Source organism: Camelus ferus, chromosome 20 (genome assembly GCF_009834535.1).
Source record: "Camelus ferus isolate YT-003-E chromosome 20, BCGSAC_Cfer_1.0, whole genome shotgun sequence".
Lineage (NCBI taxonomy): Eukaryota > Metazoa > Chordata > Mammalia > Artiodactyla > Camelidae > Camelus > Camelus ferus.
This window is the reverse complement of record NC_045715.1, coordinates 36,636,757-36,657,593: the sequence shown is the minus strand read 5'-3', so window position 1 is coordinate 36,657,593 and position 20,837 is coordinate 36,636,757. Positions and strand designations below refer to the sequence as shown.

The 20,837-nt window shown below is 42.8% G+C and overlaps 1 protein-coding gene across 4 annotated transcripts in view; it reads right to left on the bottom strand.

Moving 5' to 3' along the window:
* The window catches only part of FAM83B (family with sequence similarity 83 member B), a 71,374-nt gene extending 50,600 nt beyond the window's left edge, over positions 1 to 20,774 (bottom strand). The window contains exons 1-3 of one of the 4 annotated variants that reach the window (XM_032463312.1): positions 20,283 to 20,651; positions 13,627 to 13,751; positions 2,976 to 3,479 (exon numbers count right to left, since the gene is read on the bottom strand). In XM_032463312.1, coding sequence (XP_032319203.1) covers positions 2,976 to 3,419 — 444 coding nt within the window. In that variant the 5' untranslated portion in view covers positions 3,420 to 3,479; positions 13,627 to 13,751; positions 20,283 to 20,651. The other 3 variants (XM_032463313.1, XM_032463311.1, XM_032463314.1) reach the window with 3 other exon arrangements.
* Positions 20,775 to 20,837: the final 63 nt, after the last annotated feature.

Below are 20,837 nucleotides of genomic sequence, written 5' to 3'. Positions count from 1 at the left end.
AAATAAAAATAAATCTATGGATTTTTGAAATACAATAAGATTACATTCTGCTTCTAAAAGCAGAATGATTCAGAGATTATATGACTGTAGGTAAGTAAATGCATATATACATTAGTGAAATTCAAAAACAAAGTATTTCCAATCAAGAGAGATGAGATGGAGTACCACTTTTATTTCCTCTCCCAAAGGCCTGGAAGGGGAATTTGCTGGTTATGATCAGACTTCAAATGTCTGGATCTCTAAGAAGATTGCTTTTGGATTCTTTTCATTATTTTAAGATTTTTCCACTATATGACATTTATTTTCATAAGCACCTTATCTCAATTGCAAACACAACAGTGGAAAACGAATTTAAATTCTTCTCTGAGATGGTTTCCTGGGTTCTGCTTTGCTGGTTCCTAGCCCTGCTTGTTAGGACCTCATCTCTCCAAAGAGTTTCACAATGTGGATTGACAAACGACTCTCCCTGCAAAACGTGGAGGCGGGAATCTTTACCTTAGCCATTAAAACGAACATTATTCAAGCACTTTATGAAAAGAAAAAAGATCATCCTCTTTATAATGCCATGGTAACTGATTGGCCAAGAAAGAGAATCTGTCCTCTGAAGATTGTTCAAGAAGAGGAAGTTTATCATCAAAATAAGCTTCCATTGATTCTGAAGGTTTATAAGACCCTGACTTATCTGCTGAGTGAATAATAGTCACAAACAGCAGAGAGAAAGTTAAAAAGACAATGTCTTCCCACAAGCTGACATTTCATAATAATATTTGTTCTTCCTATTTTAACATTTTCTGCAAAATCTTGCTCAGTTATGAGCTGAATAGTCTCAAATTTTGTAAAAATGGGGTCAGTAACTTTTTCTTCCCTGGAGTGCTGGAGCCTTCAAAAATCTTCCAATAAACATAGTGACATAGGAAGCAATTTCCAAAATACTTGAGGAATATACACCCCAGGCATTTATAGCCCATTTGACCTTAGTATTTATTGTACCTGGTTAGAAACGAACACCTTCTCCAATGCTTTTGGAAAAAACAAAACCAAACCACTAAGTTATCTGTTATGATTTATATTCAATTTCAAATATACCCAATTTATAAAGTTCAACTAATTCTCTTTCTTTGAATTCAGCTTGGATATGGACATACAAGGGACTGTACGTACCCTGAGGATGCATAAAGGGAAAACTCTTTCTGATTTTATGCCACTTGGGTTTTGTGAAAGAGAAGCAAAAGATGATAATACGGTTTTACAGCCCGGACTTTGAGTTCTTCAATTCGCTAATTCAAGTGGGAGTTCCCAGCAGACAACGATCAGGATATGGCTTTTAGAGGCTCCCTAAATAAAGAGCTGCCACATTAGGTAGAAAAAAAAAACATCAGAAGGTCATGGCTAACGTTCAGTTTCCGTGAACAGGAGCCCAAGACCTCATGGCAGCTCCTGAATTTCATTTTGCATCACGGAAACACAGTGTCCCACAGGCAACTAGCTATGGTGCAGGTTCACTAAGCCAATGACTAGGCTCACCACGGTACAAACGCAAACACGAAGCTTCACTGGTGTACTTTTCACTTAACACGGTCATTCAGGAACGCGGCTCCCCAAACAGAAATTTACACACATTGGTGCTGGACGTTTGTCATTTCATCTTTACAGGGACTCATGTATTGTCTTGACTTTTGCTCTCATTTTACAAAATCCAGCTGTAAAGTCTGTTCGCAGGCGTAGGATGGCCCGGTTTTTCAAATTCTCATGGTTCAGTTCAGAAAACTGAACTGACAGTTCAATGTGTTCACTGAAAGCTTGGACACCTACCGGGGTGCCTGACTCCATGACTAATTTTTAACAACTGGAATAGATTAGTGCTTCCGTTAATGGAATCCTGCTAAAGGAGTTAACAAGGCTAAAAAAAAGTCAGGGTATTTGAGCTTAAGAGGTTTGGGGGTGGGGGGGGACACCTTACTTTTTGCAAAGCCTGCATTTGACCTTAGCCCTGTAATCCTGGGTGACACAAACTAGAATGGGGGGGCTCTTAGTTATCTGTCTTGCAAACTTGCACGTGGGTTTCAAGGGTCCAATATGTCTGTACTTCATAAAAGCACGCTTTCCCCAGCATCTCTGTGTCTTGTTGACATGAAAGAAAGCAATGCCATGTATGCGTGCATCCTAAGTTCCCTTTTGGATCTAAATTTCTATACTGTGTCGTTTCTGTAATGAAGAAATAGACGACTTCATAAGTGAACAATCGTAACTGTCTTCATCCTTTTTAAAACTCAATAAACAGCCCGGGATATTTGGTTGTAGTTTCCAAAGGGCCTACTAGATTGATTAAAAGGACATTTCTGCAGATTTATCTGAGCTCTAAAACAGAATGTCTGAGGTTTATCAACCCACATAAATATTTAATGAAGAGTGCCAAGTCCCTCAGATGCTGAGCACCTCCAGAACTTCCTCCAGAATTTTACACTCTCATGCCTGATTTTATACTGTTTCCACACAACTCAGGAGGAAAATAAAGAAGTCTATGGTTTATTTAATAGGATCGGCTAGATCCAGAGCAAGAATTAGGGCTCAGTCCTGCTGAGAACTGAGAAATTTTTACCAGATTTACCAACAACATACTTCCTTTCAGAGATTAAGGAAAATTTAAGTGATTTAGACTATGAACGCATCATTATCTCCTTCCTGGTCCACACACCTCAACTTTCATGCACGAAGGTCTCTCAAGTGGACGTACATTACAAGGAGAATGAAATTCTCCACGTGCAGCAGGGACCTAACCCCACCCTCTCAGATATTTGCAAAGTACGGGAAGAACCACCTTCGCACGTATCCAGAGGTGTATTTCCGGAAAGTGATTGGCATGGTCCACGCACATAAAGACCCTTTCATTAACATACATATACATATATATCTGATACACTACTCTGATGCCTTCCAGATGTTTCAAAGTTTTCATTTAGAAATAGAAATGTTACCTTTCTGGCTTCTTTTATCATCTTCCGAATCGTCTCCTTAATTGTAAGTAGCTGTGCTCTAGGTGGATGGAAGAGGAGATCAATGTGGGTGCCCCCCGAGAGTCCAGGCATCACACACGGCCAGCCTAAGTCAAGGTTTGGAGCTTCCACGTCCGACTCGATGGGCCAGTAAGTCCCCGAAGAGGAGGTATCGTCGCAGGAATTATCAGGGCCATGTGCTGTACTTGGCGTCACTTTCTGGACATTTTTCAAAATATAATTAATCTCTTCCTCAGCTAGAAAGTCTGACACTCGTTCCTTGGCAAGAAATTCCTGGTACGCATCCAATCCGTGTTCAATCAGCGTGTCAACGGCCACTCGATACCATTCCTTGTAGTGAGGTTCAATGTAATTGTCTGATTTACACTCGTCATTCAGTGACGAAAGCATTGATGAGGTCTCCATGCTGGCAAATCTCTGACAACAGCACTTTCAAAAGTCCATTCGCGCAGTGACGGGCGGTATCTGGGTGTTTAAAAAGAAGGAAATCAAGATCCGTTAGAATGCTGTAATCAGATGTTTTATAATCCATGTCAATTGTCATTTTTACTTCAACTCATTTTCACTCCCAGTAGCTCAATATCATGTACATTTCAAATCCAGAGTGGCATGACTAATCCCATAATTCATATATCCATCACAAATCAGCCAGATTTCTTTCTACAGACTGCTAGTTGATATTGTTTTTCCAATGTACCTCTAAATTTAGTTTCTCAGGCAGAAAACCCATCTTCATTCTGTGACATCCCGACAGTCCATCCTTCTGAACTTTAATCTGGGATTACAGATGGTAGGATCAGTTTCTATAAGCCTTTTTGGTTTGGGTATCAAAATACATGTTAAAATTGAATTAGAATAAAACCAATGCCTGGCCAGCCGTTAATACAAATTTTTACTGAGTAAATTGTTAGGCATATATACTGATGAAATATTAATGAGATGAGGAGACAAAAACGAACACACGAAACTGTCTGTTACCCCTTTGAACAAACACATATATTGCTAAGGGTCAAGATGAATACTGTGTGTGGTCAGTGCTTTCAGAATAAAAGCAAGTAAAGATCAATATAGAGTAAGAGTGATGAATAGTCCTGGGCAGGAGGTGGGGTTCATCTGAACCCGGGGTGAGTCGGAATACGGTCAGGAGGCAAGAAGGAACATTTTCATCCCACCTAAGAATGTAAAACATAAGCAAAAGCACAGAGCAGGAACAGATTTGGACATAAGCAGTTAATTAAAACAAAGAGAAGAACCTTGGTCTACTGGAAATCAGGATCCCTTCATTAGGGGGAGGAGGTAAAGTTGAACAGATAAAATGGTGCCAGGTATGGAGGGACACTGGAGATTTTTGTGATTCAACAAAACTTGCATTTAAAACAATCAGTCTGTCAGTGTCAGGGGAGTGAAGGGGAAACAAGCAGCTAGAAGAGCATTTTGGTATTCAAACCCCCAGTGAGGACGTGACAAGGACATTCAAGCGATGGTTCAAAGCACGAACTCCTGAGATTTGATGGCTTGATAGCACAGAGGTGACAAGGCAATGGAGGACCTCAAAGGCAATTCGGATTTCTCTTAGGACTCAAAATCTGCCTAGCCAAGCTCACGCCCCACCCCTCACAATGCCCACAAAGTTGTCATTCATTCTCTCATTCATTCACTGCGTGGGATACTGGACTGGACCTTATTTCAATCAAATCAGGGACTTTGCAGTCTTTTGAAGTCACGGTCTCCACTGGGTGGATTCATACAAAGTACAACTCTGTGATGTGCTACAGGCACTGAAAGGCTGATTTGACCAAAAACATCTCTGACAGCAGCCCAGCCCTAATTTACAACTTTCCATTTAACTCAGTCTTTTGGGTCTCAGGACTACGAAAAGTCAAACCTGTTTTGGGAGGGTAACCCAGGAAGCCATCACCATTGATTACATCCTTACCTGAAAAGATGTAACGAGAGTCACTAATCCTAGACAGGAGTCATGAAGGAAAGGAAATGCGGCGTTTGCATTCTGAGCATCTCATTCTTCCTGCCCCAAATGGTATTATGGTGGAGCTTTGGGGTAACACGCTCTCTCTCCTCCATGGGCAAGAGAAGGAAGAAATACCAGGCTGTCTGCTAGTGTGAGAGACATGGTATGAAGGAGTAACATTTGTTTCTTTCATTACCTAACTAAAATGAATCTCTTGACACACACCAGAGATCCAGTGCAGAAACTTTCATTAATTTCTCAACTGATGCATAAGGTGCCACCTTTCTGCTAATGACATTTTGTTCAAGGCCGGTGGTTCTCAGCAGGCGAGACTTCATCCCACCACCACCTCAAGCAAGACAAATGTCTGGGGATGTTTTTAATTATAGATTAAGATTGTGGGGAGGCATGTTACCGGCATGGAGTGTGTAGAAGCTGCCAGACTTCAGTGCCGAGGACAGCCACCCACAGAAAGGAGTTATCTGGTCCAAAATGTAAATAGTGCCAAGGCTGAGAAGTCTTCATCAAGTTCAACTCCTACGCTCACCTCTCATGCATGACATCATACTACTAATTAATGACCTTTCCGATGTTCATCAAACACATGTTTTTGCACATAACACTCATTTTTAGCAAAGAAATAAGGTTTTTATTTGCTTGACAGGTTCAATCCATTTGATGAAAACATACCTCATAAGGTTCAGTGAAGTGTGGGTTTCATCGGATAATCCCAGCCCACGAAGGGACAAAAATCCAGCGATCACATGAAAATCACATCGATTATTGGTGATTGTGAAAAACGGGAGGTAACTGCTGATCGCTCATCAAAATCCTAAAAATTTTTTAAACTTAACTTTTGAATTCCTGTAGCATGCCATGTTAAGCGCCTATGACTTATTTGGAAATTAAAATGCCTAAGGTGCTTTAAAAAAACCATACCCACTTCTGAGCTTTCCCGATGCAAATATGTACTTTGCAACGAAATGAAATTCATTCCTGAACTATGTGTAAGCTGGAGAAAACAGAGGTCACTAGGATGATGAAAGCAAAATAAATCCATGAAGACACAGAGGAAGCGTTAATTGTGGAGGAAAGAAAAACAACTGAAAATGAGAAAAAAAAAAAGCGAACCACTATAGGACTAATCCAATATGATGCAGAAAAACACATCGTAGGAAAAAATGCAACAGCACTGAAGTTGAGATTTTATGTACAAGAGTTAAGATAAGAAATAGAGGGGGAGAGTATAGGTCCGTGTTAGAGTGCGTGCTTAGCACACACGAGGTCCTGGGTTCAATCCCCAGTACCTCTGCTTAAAAAGTCAATAAATAAATAAATCTAGTTACTTCCCCTCCTCACACACACACCCCTCCCCCCAAAAAAATACTTAACAAAAAAAAAAAGATAAGAAATAAACACACTTGATTTATTCCACTGGAGAGGCTCTCTTCAACCACTGCCCTAGTGTAATTCATTTATTACAAGAGCTTTTTACAAGGGGTACCTGTGAAGGAACTGTCCACAAACAAATTTTAATGGATGGAGAACGAGGTAATTATACCCACAAAAATGGCTGGCTGCAATAAAACAATACCTGTGTTTAGCTACAGACTTAATACAGCACTTTCAAGGGTTCAATCACTGAAGGGATTTACTGGAGAACAAAATTAATTGGGTGTCCCTTTAAACATGCAAAAACGCATGGCTTGCCGAATAACCATTAAAAGCCCCAGGAAGGGTATTCTTTTAACATACAGGATAGAGTTAATGAGGAGAGAAAAAGAAAATGTCGCCATGATACAAAAGCTGAGCAGACCACTAGGCCGCCTGCCAGTTAAGTGACCCATTCAGAAAAACAGCCTTGTAAAGTACGTGATTCAAACCCTGGCCTCAAAACCACTATGCACTGCATTTGATATCAAATTCTTAGGGTCATTTGCAGACAGTATAAGTTCCAAAGGTTAAATTTGAAAATACAAAAGATATAGACAACGTAAAAAAAAAAAATAGATTTCTTGGAAAGAGGGTACACCTGAGTGGTAGAGGGCATGCTTAGCATGCACGAGGTCTTGGGTTCAATCCCCAGCACTGCCGTTTAAAAATAAATAAACAAATAAACCTAATTACCTACCCCTCTCCTCCCCCCAAAAAAACCACCCAAAACAATAAAAAATAAAATGTGAAAAAAATAGACTTCAATTCTTGGGCCACTCTGAAAAACAGTCTGGCAGTTTCCCTTACAAAACTAAATGCAATTAACACCATGCACTTATGCAGACTATGCAATTAACACATGGGGCAACAACCGCACTCCTGGGACTGAACCCAGAGGAATGAAAGTTTATCTTCATGCAAAAACTTGTAGGTGAATGTTCACAGCAGCTATATTCACAATAGCTCCCAACTGGAGACAACTCCAAGTCCTTTAATCAGGTGAATATTAAACAAACTGCGGTACACGCATACCAGGGAACACCAGTCAGCACCACAGTGAGTCACCTTCTGACGCCTGCACCAACCTGGGTGAATCGCTAGAGGATTATGCTGAGTGAAAAACGCCAACCCCCTAAGATTACACGCTGCATGATTTCATTTCTGTAAGTCTTCTTTATATAATATTCTTGACATGACAAAATTATAAAAATGATCATGTGTCAGGAATTAACACGCATTACTACATATAAAATAGATAAACAACAAGGACCTATTGTAGAGCACGGGGAATTCCATTCAATTGCTTGTAATAATATATAATGAAAAAGAATCTGAAAAGAAAAAAATATATAGGTACGCATATGTATAACTGAATCACTTGTCTGGACACCTGAAACTAACATGGTAAGCCGATGACACCTTAATAAAAATTAAAAAAAAAAAAAAAGATCAGACTGGTGGATGCCGGGAGATAAATAAAGGTTGTGGTAGGAGATGGGTGGACGTGGCTGTAAACAAGAGCGATTTTCCCGGTGATGGAAACGTTCTGAATCTTGACAGTGTCAATATCAATGTCCTGGGTGTGATAGAGAATTACAGTTTTGCACGATGCTACCACTGAGGGAACTTGGGTAAGGATACAAGGAATCTACAATCTCAACTGCAAGTGAATCTACAATCATCTCAAAACAAATTGTACGGGATGAGAACATGCCTTGAATAGAAAACAAAAAACAAAAACATCGTATAGCAGGGAGGGTGACAGCTGTGTGTAGGGTCACACTGGGAGGTTCAAAGCCTGCTTCCCCAATTATTGTGAAGCTCTTTGGACAAAGGACCTCAGCTTGGTCACCTACAGAGAGAAGGCTGACAGCCCTGTTCACGACATTAGGTCATTCTAACGAATAAATAAGTCCATGCCCTTACAGTGTTTAGCCTTTACCATAATCATCATTATTCTATTATTGCTCTTTTACATGTTAACAATCTGTTACAGTATAATTACTATAAAGATACAAAAACATTTGGTCACAGAGTCTTTTAGGATTCAAAAAAAGCTAGTGTTTTCTGTCATCCCATTTGCAATGTCATTCCCTGTTTTGGCAACTGCAGTATTAAGCAAGCAGCCAAACCTAGTCTCAATTTGTTTATGGTTTCTGATCAAAGAAGATTCGATGAAAAGGCCTGGTCAGTGGGAAAAGGCTCCAAGGAGAAGTTACAGCCTTCTTAAATGACTGTCTGAGGTTATGATGACGTCTTACGCAAGCAGATGGCCCCACATCAGGTCTTTGACTGAAAGATAATACCAAAAAGGGCAGAGTCACCAAGGTCTCTGAGTTCTTATTCCCAACTTCTGTCGTAGGCTGTTTTGATTCAACTACTAAATGCTGTTATGGGTTCAACCGTGCCTTCCAACAAAATATGTTCAAGTCCAAACCCTCAGTACTGGTGAATGTGATCTTATTTGGAAAAAGCTCTTCTTTGCACATGTCGTCAACTTAAGATGACGTCATATTCTATTAGGATGGGTCCTAGTCCAGTAAGACTGTCCTTAAAGGAGAGACAAGACATAAATGTGTAGGAAGAACTCCAAGTGAGTAGAGAGGCAGAGACTGGAATACCCATGATTTCTGGGAACACCAGACCTAAGAGAAAATCACAGACAGACTCTCCCCTAGAGCCTTCAAAGAAAACGTGGTCCTGAGGAGACCTCAATTTCAGACTATTAGCCTCTAGAACTTTGAGGGAATAAATTCTATTGTTTTAAGCCAAAATAGGTGGTATTTTGTTATCACAGCACTAGGAAGCTAATATACGGACACATAAGATTATCTTTGTTTTAAACCTTAAAAAATGTAAAACAAAGGAATTTAGTAAAAAATTAATGTACAATCCGTAAGTAATTTCAAGTGTCTTTTTTTCTGGTTTATATGCTATTATAAAACCAGTTCTCTGACATAACTTCAATGGCTAGCAAATTTCATTAAGGAACATTTTACAGTCTTTCAAATATTGAGAAAAGAATGCCTCAAATCACTTTTTTAGTGGCGGGAGGACTGACTCGATGATATACATCAAAACGTCTACTTAAAGAAGGCGAGAAAGTGTTTTATGAAAGATATCTCAGAACATCCCTGTCTTATAAAACCATGGGGTAAAGTGCACAATGGAAAATCATAATCAAATTTTCTTCAAATTCTTAGCTGCCAAGATTATGTTTAACTTCAATTACCAGAAATTTAAGGTGACAATTAAAACATTAAAGAAGCTACTATTAAATTAAAAATTGACTGTAATACTCAAGCTGCCAATGGCAATCTGATACCTAATTTTGGCATCCAATCTTATTAACAGATTTTAAGCTAGCTTCGTAGTAACATATAACAAAATGGTCCAGTAGTGCGGGTCAAAGCAAGCGAAGGGCTACATGCATCCGTGGTACAGGTGGTCACAGAGGGTGGGGATCGATGTCTCATCTCCACGCATGGGTCACCAACAGAATCACCCATCTTTATCAAACTCATGAAAAGGACCAAACTACCCAGCTCCAACTCATTTTATAAATCCCAAATGAAAATGACATTTGCCCAAAGTCTAACCATGTCTCAGTTTCCTTAATCTCCTTTAATTAGAGGATGGGGGGATCACGTTCATAGCAAAATAATTCCAGGGTTTGTTTCTATCGGCTGCTCTTCTATATATGTACATCCCCAGTCTAAACTGTAGTTCAAAATGTAAGAATATATAAAGGCCATCCGTTTACATTAATGACATTAAAACATAATCATTCACTACCATCTGGAAGGATGTACTGAGTAACTCTTGTAGAGAAATTTGTAGGAAAAAAGATAAACCTTTAATGGAGAGAACATATACTCAACAGTCTGACTGCAGAGGAGTATTTCCATGCATGGCTTCAAATGCAGGTGAAATTACAGCAAATTACTCATTGACCAGCATCTAAACTATTCCTGAACTATGTTTTATCATGATATTACTACTCCAGGAACGCCAGTGAATGGAACAGGTCATCCTGATGGGCTGTAACTCATGCTGTGCCAAAGGGCTCCGTCTTGGCTGTGTCCTGATCATTGTGTTTAACGACTACTTGGGTGAATAAATAGAAAAGGCATTGATTCAGTCTGCAGAACTGAACAACAGCGTATACAGAAGACGCCAGAATCAATATTCCCAGTTACCTCAGAGTGATGAAATAATTGATCAACATGAACATGATTAAACCCCATACAATAAATTCAAAGGTTTGAATTCACATTATAAAACTAGCTATACAATTACTGGATTGAGTAAGGTCTGGGGGCAGAATGTGCCCCAAAGAATAGTTGAAAAACTGGAATGTGTGGTCTAAAGGGAACAGTAAGGGTGACCTGTAAAAGGAGTCTTCAGTTACGCGGAATGGGGAAGTTGAGTTATTTTAAGGGCAAATGACAAATCACAGGTTGGCTCACTGACCCAGAGTGGGAAAGATGGCCCAGTCTGGACTTCGGTTCCAGCACATCTTGCTTGTAAGCCCCGCTCAGCCATGTTGTTTCCAAGCTCTAAACCCCATGTTCCCCACCAGGAACACAGGTAAAGTAACAGTCCTGATGGCCAAGGGTGTCTATCAAGTCTAGATGAGACAAAAGCCTTACTCTCCACCCATCATAAAAACTGCTAGCGATGGTTAGATAGTAACATACGGAAGGGTTTTATTTAGTAATAAGGCCCTATTTCTCTCTTACTTTCTTACTGAGCATGCTCTTTCCACACGTAATCAAGCAGAGGACATATTTTTGGACAGAGTCCTACAACGTGGGACCAGCTGGGTTCCGGGGCACCCGTAGCTTTAAAATTCTAACACGGTATTTATTTTTGCCGCTGAAAAGATCTCAGATTCCCACAAACGCACTAACTTTGCTTGGAAGTAGAGGGGTGCTTAGGGAAGCTTTTTTTTACTCAGGATTGACAAAGACCTGCCTACGCTTCCTCTTCCTGGATTCTCCTGAGTCAGCCGTCAGAGTTCAGCTTCATTTTTTGGAAGCTAAATAAACAACATTATACACACCCATCTGCAAAAGCCGGATGAATAAACAAACAAACAAACAAAAAACCCCAAAAGTCAGGAGATGTTTCTAGTAGTTCTTTTTAGTTACTTTTTAATTTTTTTTTAATTTTGGGGGGGGGGAGGTAACTAGGTTTATTTATTTATTTGTGGAGGACTGAACCCAGGACCTTGTGCGTGCTAAGCAGGCAGTCTACCACTCTTCCCTTCTAGCAGTTGTAATAGCATGCAAAAAAAACCGCTTCTGTTAAGTAGGATGTTCTACAGACAACAAGCAGGCTACCAAACTACATAAGAGCAAAGTTATAATCAATGAAAATCCATCTGAAACCAAAAGGAAACACACATAGAAATGAGAGTGGTTGTCTTGGGGTGGTGGTTCCGTAGGTGATTTTTTAAAACTTCTTTACATGTTTCCATATTTGCCAAATGCTTATCAGTTAATATGTCTGGTTTGTATTGCATTGGGGAAAAAGGAAGTTGATAAACGAAGTACCCCAACAGTTTTTTTTTTTTTTTTTTTAATATCTTCCTCTTTTTTCATTCACGGATTAAGTTGACTGTAACAGGTCATTCAAAGCCCTGCATATAAAAGAGCTTAATCATTCTTACAGAGCAACACATGAACAAGGACAAAATGTCCAGAAAATACAGCCTTATGGTTACTGGGACCATAACGGAAAAGGAAAGAAAAACAAAAAACAAAAACTACACGTAGTTGATGAGGTCTTAGTAAGTTGGTTAGGCAGACACAGGGTCACCCCCAACTCTCAGGGGCCAGGACCAGACATGGAGCAGGGACTGCCCGCTGCACTTCAGGGCACGTTATCACATCTCATCCATCACTTAAAGGGCTTACTCCCCACCTTCTTCCCTGGCCCGGGAGTGCTGCGATGGAGCAGACTGCCTCTGCCAAGCACATTCATTAACGCTCAGGATGTACGTAACTGTTAAGTGATAGGCTATTCATATCCTGCTCTAATAAGTTACTGGAACACAATGAGAGTTGATTAAAGTATGAAATATACACTTTTTAAACAGTGCTAATACCCGTGCAGAACTTTTTAAGGTTGAAGCACACATTTATGTTAATGGAGGTTAGTTTTTGAGAATACAAAATATTATCTATTTGTAAAGGGCTTTGAAAAGAATTATTAGAAACCTGCCGAGCGCTGTGAAAGTAAACAGATAAATCCATGGATCTCTGTCAAAAACCAGAAACACTAATTTCAAATGGGCACACTGTCAGAAGACTGGGTGTGTTACCAAGTGTCGCTTGGGGATTCTCCCCAAGATATGTGTTCTGCAGACTCACAGACATAGTAAACAATCTTATGCTCACTGGGGAAAGGGGGTGGAAAGGGATAAATTTGGGAGTTTGAGATTTACAAATGTTAGCCTGCTATATATAAAAATAGATTTTTTACAAGTTTCTTCTGTGTAGCACAGGGAACGATCTTCAATATCTTGTTAATAACCTTTAATGGAAAAGAACATGAAGATGAAACTATGTATGTCTATGCATGACTGGGACATTGTGCAGTACACCAGAAATTGACACGTTGTAACTGACAGAGCTTCGATAAAAAAATATAAATAAATAAATAAATAAGCTAGTTTCAAAAAAAGATTCATGTTTTGAAATGTGTACCTATGTCATTCTCCTGTGCTGGCACTCGCTGTTTCACCCGCCTGAAATGCTCCTCCTTCTCACTCCTATCTTCTCATATGTCACCACCACAGAGAAGTCTTCCAGACTGCCCATTTTAAAAAGAATCCATCCCCTCTGCCATCCTTAATTCTTTATTTAAAATAACTTACAGCACTTATCACTATGTAAAATAGCCAAGGTACCTGTTTACCTGCCACTGCCTGTACCCCCCTCACTGGAGGAGATGCTCCTGGAAGGCCACCAAGCAGGTGCATTCTAATTCATCGGTGCCCCCACCCTTTTGGTTAGCCCGCACCACCGCTGTCTTGGATAAGGTCTGTTGTCTTACAGTCCTCCTACGTCAGGATCTATGTTCCGTTCTTCCCTCCCCATGTAAAGAAAAAGGAGAAATAACTAGGAATCAATTTCTGTCTCTCCAACCATCCATCCCCCCAACTTGTTTGCCTTGCCTCTCCCCCCACTTCACAACACTCACCCTCAATTCCCTGATCCCACAGGAACTGAGGCTGAGGGTCCTTCAACCTCAGTTTTTGAACATTAGGAGAATTCATAGCACAGACGATGTATTCAGATGGAAACACCACAGGCGATGAGGGTCACCTAGAGAGAAATATTGAACCCTTGTTATATGCCCTCCTGTCCCACCTTTCGGGTCCATTTAAGAAAATAAAAGGTCCATCTTGATACATGTTGACATTTACAGAGCGACAGGGGCTGTAAGAAAACATAATTATGTGTTCCAATGTGAACTATAAAAGTGGCTCTCCAAACACATTTAAGGAAAACTACTTCGTCCTATGAAAAGTGAAAGTTTGTAAATAAAATGTCTTCAGAAAAATGTATTTTGCACAGGTATGCTGGGGAACAGCTCTCAAAAGTCAAGGTGCTATAAATATCGAGTGGCAAAAAAGCAATCTCAGACTACTAAAAAGGACGGGCTTAAAAATAGTAATGATGTGGAAATTGTGAAATTGGATACAAACATTTATTTAATTAAAAATGCCAAAAATGTAAAATGTTAATAATGTATCTAGCCTGGAACAATAGTAGTTCTAATTTGTGTAAAAAGGCATATTAAAAAAAAATCAGAACCTCTAACACGATGCCCAGCAGTCTTTTATCAGTCTTTTCCCTCAGGAGTCATTTAATCAAGTCTGCTTAGATCACTATATTACAGTTGAAAGAAAGGGCTTCTCTTTTATTTTTTTCCCAGAAACTCCTCCCCAAAAAGTGGTTGGAAAGCAAATCCACACTAGTTCAGACCTTTCATTGTTTTCTAAATAAGCTTCTCCACTGGCTCCTTCCTTTCACTTGTCTATAGCCTCGCACACGTGGAAATGAGTCAGTAAGGCAGAAAGAAGGACATTTTTTTAATGGGTAAAATGCTGCTGGCTTTGTAAAACGGACTGGCAGGTTTTGTGGATTACACATGGTCAGGAATCTGGGTCCCCTGTGATCTCTCTTCCTAACTGGGCTTTCATGCCTCTGACCGTGGTTCTAACCTGGGAGACTCCAATGACAAAGCTGATATTTATAAAGCTCTTCTCACAGCCGCCTGGATCAGACCTGAACCAGAAAACGCACCTGGCAGCTCTCTGTTTTGTTTCTCTTTGTTCTTTGGGTCAGTGTAACAGGGAGGGAGAAGAGGAAGGTGTGGCCATGTGGGGACCCGAGCCTCACTGGTGATGTTCTGCTCTGCATAACGTGTGTGTGTGCGCGTGTGCGTGTGTGTGTGTGTGTGTGCAGGTGTGGAAACCTTGCTCTCCCCACTCCTCTTCTGCTCAGACTTCCAAATGATCTCAAAGTCAGGGCTCCTCTCTTAGTCTTAACTTCTCCCCAATAGATGTGGCTGGTACTTAGCAATCCCTTTGATTCTTTTGTATATGTATTTTTGTTGAAGTATAGTCAGTTTATATTTATACTATAGTCAGTGTAGACTTGTTGTTTATCGGATTTTGTGAGAATCCTCCTGTATTTCGAAACGAGAGATGCTCTGCCGAGTTCAGTAGCTGTTCTGTGCAACTCAGTGGGTTTGTAGGTGTAATTTTGGTGTGTTTGTGGGAGAGGGCGAGCTGGGAGTCTCTCTGCTTCACCATCTCCTCAATCCAGCCTTTAATCCATCAATTAACAAATATGTCAACTCACTGCCCAGGAAGTCTGTCAGCATGTCAATACATAGTCTCGGTGACATCATTTCCTTCTTTTTACTGGCTTATTTGTGATTTTATTTGAATATTTTATTCCAACTTGAACTTACAAGTTTTTGGAAAAATAGACACGTGAAAGTCTCCACAGTAGTGATAAAATGCTTATCTAATAAACGGAATATAACCAAAGAAAAGATGGAAATTATAGGTTATGCCAAAGAAGGCAAACCTTTAGTTTTAATCACATGACCATTGTACCCGTGTCACACTGGGAAGGCAAAGAACACATTTTTTTCAAATGCACAAAATGCTAGAAACGTATTGTTAAATATTGTATCTAACATTAAAGGGTAGCTGGTCATTTTACTGATAATACATTTTGGCTACTAGAGAATGAAATTCCTCTTGTAATATGTTTAATTTTTTATATAATTGGATTTTACAGATTTTTAGGAAATTTATACTGTACCAAGATAGAGACCCAGACTGAGAGGGTGAGATGACAGATAGAAATGAAGAAAGATAAACAGATAAGTAAGTGAACAGATGGAGAAACAGACAAACAAATAGAAGCAGGGAATGGGAGGGAAGGGCAGAGAAAAGAAAGGTGAGGTAGGAAGAGAAAAGAAAGGATGAGAAGGAGGAGTAAAGACCTGAAGAGAAAACTGAGGAAAAGAAAGAAAGGGAGGAGAAGGAACAAGAAGGGACAAAAAGAAGCCAGAAACGCTAAGATCCGACAAAAAGTTTCAAGGGACAGTAAGAGATTAGAAAGCAAAGGAAGGGTTGAGACGGGGAAAAAAAAGAAAAAGAAAAAAGAAATTATCAGGGAACACTGTCAACAGTTCCTTACGCTGAAAACACCTTAGCTTTATTTCACTTTTTTCCAAGAAATAACTCAGAAGTTACCTTTATTTGAAAAAAAAAATGCTTTTTTAAAAAAACATCAGGAAACAGCTGTTGCATGAGTCAGATGGGAGTGGGTATATTTGGAGCAACGTGCTGTCTAGAAGCAAAGCCGTCACTGCTTGTGCGTGTGTGTAAATGACAGCCCAGACAGACATCCCACGGCGACTGACTCTGTTACAGCCAAGGAGGTGGAAGAAGCCTCTTTCTAGTGCTTTGAAAACTGCCTTTTCTTCCCCAAGTGAGTCATGCTTATACAATCCGAGAAGCCACCTGCTAATAAACAGAGAACTAAAAGCCTTTGAAATGAAAATCTGACAATGGAAGTGGAAATAATGAGATTCCAGTGATACCTGAGGGACACCTGAGTTACCGTGATTCTGCGGTACCCTCAATAAGAAGCGATCACACAGAACTTGAGAGCAGAACGGGGTGCACTGGGGTGATCATGCCCCAGACCCTTCCCAGCTCCAGTGGAAGACCTGAGAAGCCAAGAGAATTGAAATACTTTGTCCGAAATCGCCCATGACTCAGGTCCGCTAGGGTGAGATTTCACAAAGTCCTTAATGAACATATACAATCCCTGCTGGGATCTTCAGAGAGCAGGAAGGAAATACTAAGTAAAGGGATTGGAGCCATTAATATCTGTTTGTGCTTATAATTATTATCAGGTCCCTGACTGTGAGCATCCGGAGATCTAAGAACAAAACCTTGCTACCCTCATATTCCCAGAGTAGAACGCATTGCTGGGTGCGTAACAGTCAACGCGTGTACGTTTAATGAGTGGCGAGGGCACCAGACAAAGTTATCACCTTTAAACATCATGACTACACAGCTTTTGTAGAAACTCCTTCAAATAGGCCAGTAACATGGGGGTTACACTGGACCCTATGCCAGTATTCAACGGGCTGACCAGTACGACCTGACCTTCCCCAAGGATGGGTGCAATCTACAAACTGTCTGACACATAGCTCAAAAGATAAACGGCACGAGCCTCTAGGGGACATCTGGCCTCACTCCTAAGGACAGCGTGAAAATAAGACAAAACACACACTGGGTAGTCATTAGATGTCCCCAGAGGAAAAGGTTCCTCACGTCAGTCATGATCATGTGTTGAAGTACTTCCTACCAGACATGTGCCCAGTGGGTTGAATATTCCTTATTGCATCATTTCTCCCAATCTGCTCATCTTCTTCACATCACAGCTGCTGAAAACATCTTTGGCCTCCCTGATCCTCTGCGCCTACCTCCTGTCAGTGTGAGCCTCCTGACTCCTTAATAAACCTTCCTTCCCTGGAGCAAACTTGCTCTAGCTCAAGTTCACCTCCACACACACCCCTTCAACTGGAGCCTTCCCCCATCTCCCATGTCAGGAGCCCACAGCACCCAGTCTCCCACCACTGGCTGCGCCAGTCCCCATGGGAGCCCTACTCTACTCTTGTGGGCTGGGATGGGTACCTCAAAACAGTGCCAAAGGCCACCGGCTCACCCCAGGGGAAGGAAGGGCTGCCTGAAGGCTCCCTCACATTCTCTCAGTGAAATGTTGGTGGATTTAATGATTGATGGAGCTTGGACCCTACTTGTATCAAATTTAACCTATAGGATCCTTAAAAGGTATCACTGAGAATTCTGTTCCCATGGTGGGCATGGGGTGGGGGAACGTAGTCTGATTTTCAAATGACAAATTCACCCACAAAGTGCTAAAATGCGTCCCACTTCCAAATCAGAAACAATTCAGCGAACAAAAGTACAGTTTACACATTGTGTTTAACAGACTCGGCGAAGTTGTGGAACATCCCTGGAACACCCCTATTCGGCAAATTCCAGGGGGAGAGACATGCAAACTTACCTAACTAGCTGAGCAGGGACAACTTGTAATCTTACAAATAATTAGTTAAGTGCAGCTAAGTGGAGCCTTTTCCAAAGGGCTCCTCCAACCAGATTTACGTTAGAGAAGAGGCCTGATTTACCGGGATCACGTTTTCAACACATGATTCTCCAAACCTGAAGGATCTTCATTATGTTTTGGAAACTCACAGCTGTACAATGGAATTGAACGTGACACAGGGAGCCTGGGTAAGTCACGATCAAGAAAACCTCCACCACAGACTCTAAGGGGGAAAGAATAATAAATGAATTACCCTGTCCCAAAGAGTTCCATCAGTTACAGTTAAAGTAATGCGCTGCAGAGAGTAATCAGGGAAGACATCACGGAGTCAGCATCAGAGGTGTGGTTTGCCTCCATCACCCTCCGTGATCCCTTTCAGCAGTTGTTCAACTGGTGGTGCTTCCCACAATCAACTCAGAAGCATCTGGGACCTAGAATGTGCCAGGATCCACCCACCCTCGAGGGCAGACTCTGCCAGTATAGCCAGCACCTTTCATGGGTGTGGACACCACGTGTACTGTCAGCCCAAAAGCAAGGGGTGGAATTTAAAACTGGAAGGTGTGGGAACCTCTATCATTCCAAGAAAGTGTAGGAAGAAAGTGAGAAATCAAGCAGCACGAAGACCCTCCGCACCCCCTCCCCACCCCCAACCATCTCACTCTTTGGTTATTTTGGAAAAACCAAGAAAGACCAGTTTTCTCTTCTAAGTCCCATTCATCGCAGTTCCCTTTCCTAATTCTTGTCAGCACTGACTCAGCCTCCATCATGGATTTCCCCGGGGCTCTCTCATGTGTCCAGGGGTGAGAAAGGTAAAGAGGGGAGGTGCCTGCCAGGAACCTGGCAGAATGTCTATCAAGGGGGATTCTGGAGTGGGGGAGGGTGTAGCTCAAGTGGTAGAGCGCATGCTTAGCATGCATGAGGTCCTGGGTTCAATCCCCAGTTCCTCCTCTAAAAATGAATAAACCTAATTACCTCCAAAAAAGACTGCCTAACAAAAGGGGGGTTCTGGAAAGAAGTCTGTTGGACACCAACGTCTCGCCTTGACTGCTCACCACCAGCGCGGCTCTTTCTTAAAGTTCTGGCCTCCTGGGCTCTTATCTCCACTGGGCCTGAGATGCTATAATGTACTTTATTTATTTATTTTTTTAATTGAAGCACCGTCAGTTACAATCTCTGATGCACAACATAATGTCCCAGTCATGTATAGACATACATATATTCGTTTTCACATTCTATTTCATTAAAGGTTATTACAAGATATTGAACACAGTTCCTTGAACACAGAAACTTTTTTTTGACTCATTTTTATAGATAGTGGCTAACGCGTGCGATTTAAGAGCTCATGCCTCCGTGCGCAGCCGACACGCGGTCCCGCGCTCCCACCACCACCTCCAGTCTCCTCCCTATAAAGCATCACCGTCTCTTTACGCCCGTGTTTCCAACAAGTGGCACAGGCAGTGTCTGCTTTCCCGCTTACGCAGGTAACAGTTCTCCCAACATGGCAGAGAATGGGCTAAGGTCTCCATGTGACTTCCCAGGAGCCATCTCCTCTCCTTCCAAAGCCTCCGCAACCCGGAACAGTGGTTTTGTAAGTCTGACAGGAACCAGAGTGACCTGGCGACCTCGTCAAGGTCACAGACTCAGGCTCAGGGGGACTGAAGTTGGAAAAGCACTAATCTGGGGGCAGATGCGGGATCGGATACCAACAGGAGAGTGCGTTCAGGTCTGCTTTTATTTTCCCTTTAGAGTTCCCTCCCCCACGCGGGATCTGAAGGATCTAAACGCCGGTGCACCCGCGGCTCCCGCCTTTTCCCCGCGCTCCCCTCCCCGTCCAGCCGCACTTCCTCCCGGGAAGCGCCCCCAGACTCTCCCCACCGCCGACCCCCAAGCAGAAAGGAAACTGATCAAACGTCCACCGCGGGCGGCACCGGTCCCTCGGGGACGCGAACCCAGCCCGCCCGAGACGGAACTTTCCAAACTTTCCAGCTCACTCTCAACTACCCGCTGAGGGAAGAGAAGTAGATGAGAAAGAGGAACCGAACCCTGCCATGCGCCAGTCCGATCCCGGCGTGCGCCCCCGGGAGGTCCGCGCCGCCCCCTCCCCGCCGCCCCCGGGAGGTCCGCGCCGCCCCCGGCCCCTGCCCCCCCCCGCCCGCCTGCCCAGAGGGGAGGGGAGCCGGGCCCCCCACTTACCGCGGGGAGCGCCCCGAGCCGCGCGCAGCCGCGCCCGCGCCGACGGTTCGCCTCCCAGGAAGCGGAGGGCGAGGGAGGTGGGGAGTCACCTGCGCGCGTCGGACGGCGGAGGGCAGCTCGGTCCCGCCCGGGCCGCGCCTCCTCCCGGGCCCAGGTGCCGAGCCCAGCGAGGGCGGGGTGGGGACCGGCCGCAACAGGTCCGGAGTCGTGTCGCTCCAAAGCCCGCGCAGCCAGCCAGCGCCCCGGAACCTGTCTGAACTCAGACACCCAACCCTCCACCAGCCAAGTAGAAAGCCTTTCTTTCCTGTCCGCCCTCGGGGCGCCCCGGCAATTGCAAGTACCGACATCCCGGCCGGGCGAGCAGAACCCGGAGGACGGCCGCGCTCACCTGGGCCGGGGGTGAGCTCGGAGGAGCGGCGCCCGGCTCCCATCCCCCGTGCATCCTCCGCTCTGGAATGTGCTCGGGGGAGGCGGGGGGCGGAGGGGTGAGAGCCAGGGTGGGGCCACCCCCAGGGAGGGGGCGGGCTCGGCTCCCGGGCGGTAATTCCCCTCGCA